Source organism: Palaemon carinicauda, chromosome 4, assembly GCF_036898095.1.
Source record: "Palaemon carinicauda isolate YSFRI2023 chromosome 4, ASM3689809v2, whole genome shotgun sequence".
NCBI lineage: Eukaryota > Metazoa > Arthropoda > Malacostraca > Decapoda > Palaemonidae > Palaemon > Palaemon carinicauda.
Window position 1 is genome coordinate 46,761,061 of NC_090728.1, and position 2,245 is coordinate 46,763,305.

The 2,245-nt window shown below is 38.1% G+C and overlaps 1 protein-coding gene across 1 annotated transcript in view; it reads left to right on the plus strand.

The window, feature by feature from the left end:
- LOC137639400 (uncharacterized) overlaps positions 1-1,989 on the plus strand; it is a 25,848-nt gene extending 23,859 nt beyond the window's left edge. Inside the window, exon 8 of the mRNA XM_068371674.1 lies at positions 1,738-1,989. Within this exon, the coding sequence (XP_068227775.1) occupies positions 1,738-1,989 (252 nt within the window). The remainder of the gene's footprint in view (positions 1-1,737) is intronic.
- Positions 1,990-2,245: the final 256 nt, after the last annotated feature.

Below are 2,245 nucleotides of genomic sequence, written 5' to 3' on the forward strand. Positions count from 1 at the left end.
ACCCAATCATTTGGAGCTAGGGTCCTGTAGAACTCGCCTATCGACTGGTCGATTATCTTGTAGGATAAGTGAAAGCTACCTGGACTATCTTTGATGTTTGGCAGGAAAAGAGAGAGAGAGAGAGAGAGAGAGAGAGAGAGAGAGAGAGAGAGAGAGAGAGAGAGAGAGAGAGAGAGAGAGAGAGAGAGGGGGGGGGGGTGAGTTTCTCTTGCCATCCCACTCTGTCTTCATCTTCTTCATGCAAGGGAGGTGTGTGCCCGTGGGGGTCCACTGTCAAGTGGCCCTGTCAAACTTCTCCGTCAACTTTCCAAAGGCTTGTCAGCCGTCAAGAGTAATCGATATATTTATCGAGGATATAATTCCACTTAAGTATAACTTTGCCATAGCTTTATGAATCCGATGATAGATGATTATAAGGAATGTTTATGATAATGATAGGGAATTACGGCTTCGCCATTGCAGCCGTCCACAGCACTAATGGTGGCGATCCATCCTACGAGAGTTGATAGCTTCACACAAAAAGACAAACTCTCAGCCTTTTTAATTCCGAGGGATTTCATCCAGGCCATGATTAAGTTATTACAGTTACCTTTGGCGAACGCCACGTCTTGATGTGGGTGGACTATATATGGACAGGCTACAGAGTGTTTGACGCTCTGGTATTGTGTTTAAAGGGATACATAAAAAAGGTGAATTTTCTATAAAGAGCCATATTACAATGATGGACATAAAAACCATAGATTCAAGTGACAGCTATATGTTTATCAGGTGAGCTCTAAATCTATCAGGTGTCTAAGACACTGTGAAAACGGCAAGCCATAGACATGCAAGTCATATATAACACGCACCATTCACACGACACAAGTAAAACCAATTTCGCTTGTGGAAAAAATTTCTGCAGTGTATTTGGGAAGAAATGAATGTTTTAAAAAATCACATATTTCTGTAGAATAGATCCTGAGTCTATTAATGGTAAAAAAAACTATAAGAGATTAAAGTAGTCTTGGTTCAGAGTTTCGGAAAGTCATTACCTCTTAATTCTTTCATGTGTGTCTAATATGGGAAAATAAATTATTTCTCGGTATGATATTCACTCATACTTTTTGAATTCAAGTTACTGAAAGACATTCTCGTTCCAAATAAATACTAGCGTTACCCAATTTACATTTTTATATTTTTCATAATTTTACTGCTAAGCATTTCCCAAAGCAAATTAAACAATTTTAAAACGACAAAATATTTTGCATATATGAACTCCTTCTAAACGATTAATTGTTATTTGGAAAAAAACCAACAAACAAGGTATAGTCAAATTGACAGAAATCAGACTTTTAATATTTTTGTCTTAATAAAGACAAAAACTCGTGGTAAAGTTATTGTAAATGCCGATTAGACATTTAGGTTAAGTGCCTGATAGGCATTTAGGATGTTACAGACAGTTTGTCCCAAATTTCGGTGTTACATACTCACTTCCGCTCTAATTCACTTAAATAGGCTGCACCTAGGTTTAAAGAAAAATTAACTGTTTCTTATCATCTGTCGTAAATCCTTTTTAAATGGATAGCTTTGATAGCGAGGCATACAAATACTGGACTAGATTGCTTTGGCCCCTTTTACACTAAACGTGGTCGGGGCCAAGTGAAACGGTATGGTCTCATTTTTGTATGCCTTACTATCAAAGCTATTGGACTACAGTATAGTGCCTTTAATGCAGGACCCTTTCATGTGGGCATCCAGGGATTAGTTACCCCGAATATTATGCCAGATGATATCCATCCAAACGATACTTCATCTAACGTGAGTAGAGGCTTATCTCTAAAATCTGAGAGAGTAAAGGAATCTGCCAAGAAGGCTGCACTGGAGGCCAAAATGAAGATGGTGGTACAGATGCTGAAAATGGAAATGGAGAAGTTGCAGATACAGCAGAGGGAAGAACGGCTTCAGCTTGAACTTGCTTTAATAGAGACCAAAAACACTAGTTTCATTTAATATGAAAAGCTTGATGCCTAAGACCAAAATAAAAAAAAATCGGTGATTATACACAATTCACATCTTTTCTAAAGAGCATTTGACTGTGTAAAAAGTGACAAGCTAACTAATGAGGAAGAGAACTTTATTACTTGAGCCAATATACATTGGGCAAACCATTAAAAATAGTAAAGTATGCACATGCCTGCAAAACAGGGCTATAGGAGGGCACGTGAGCAGCTGCAAAAACGCTATGGCAATTCGGAAATTTCAGCCT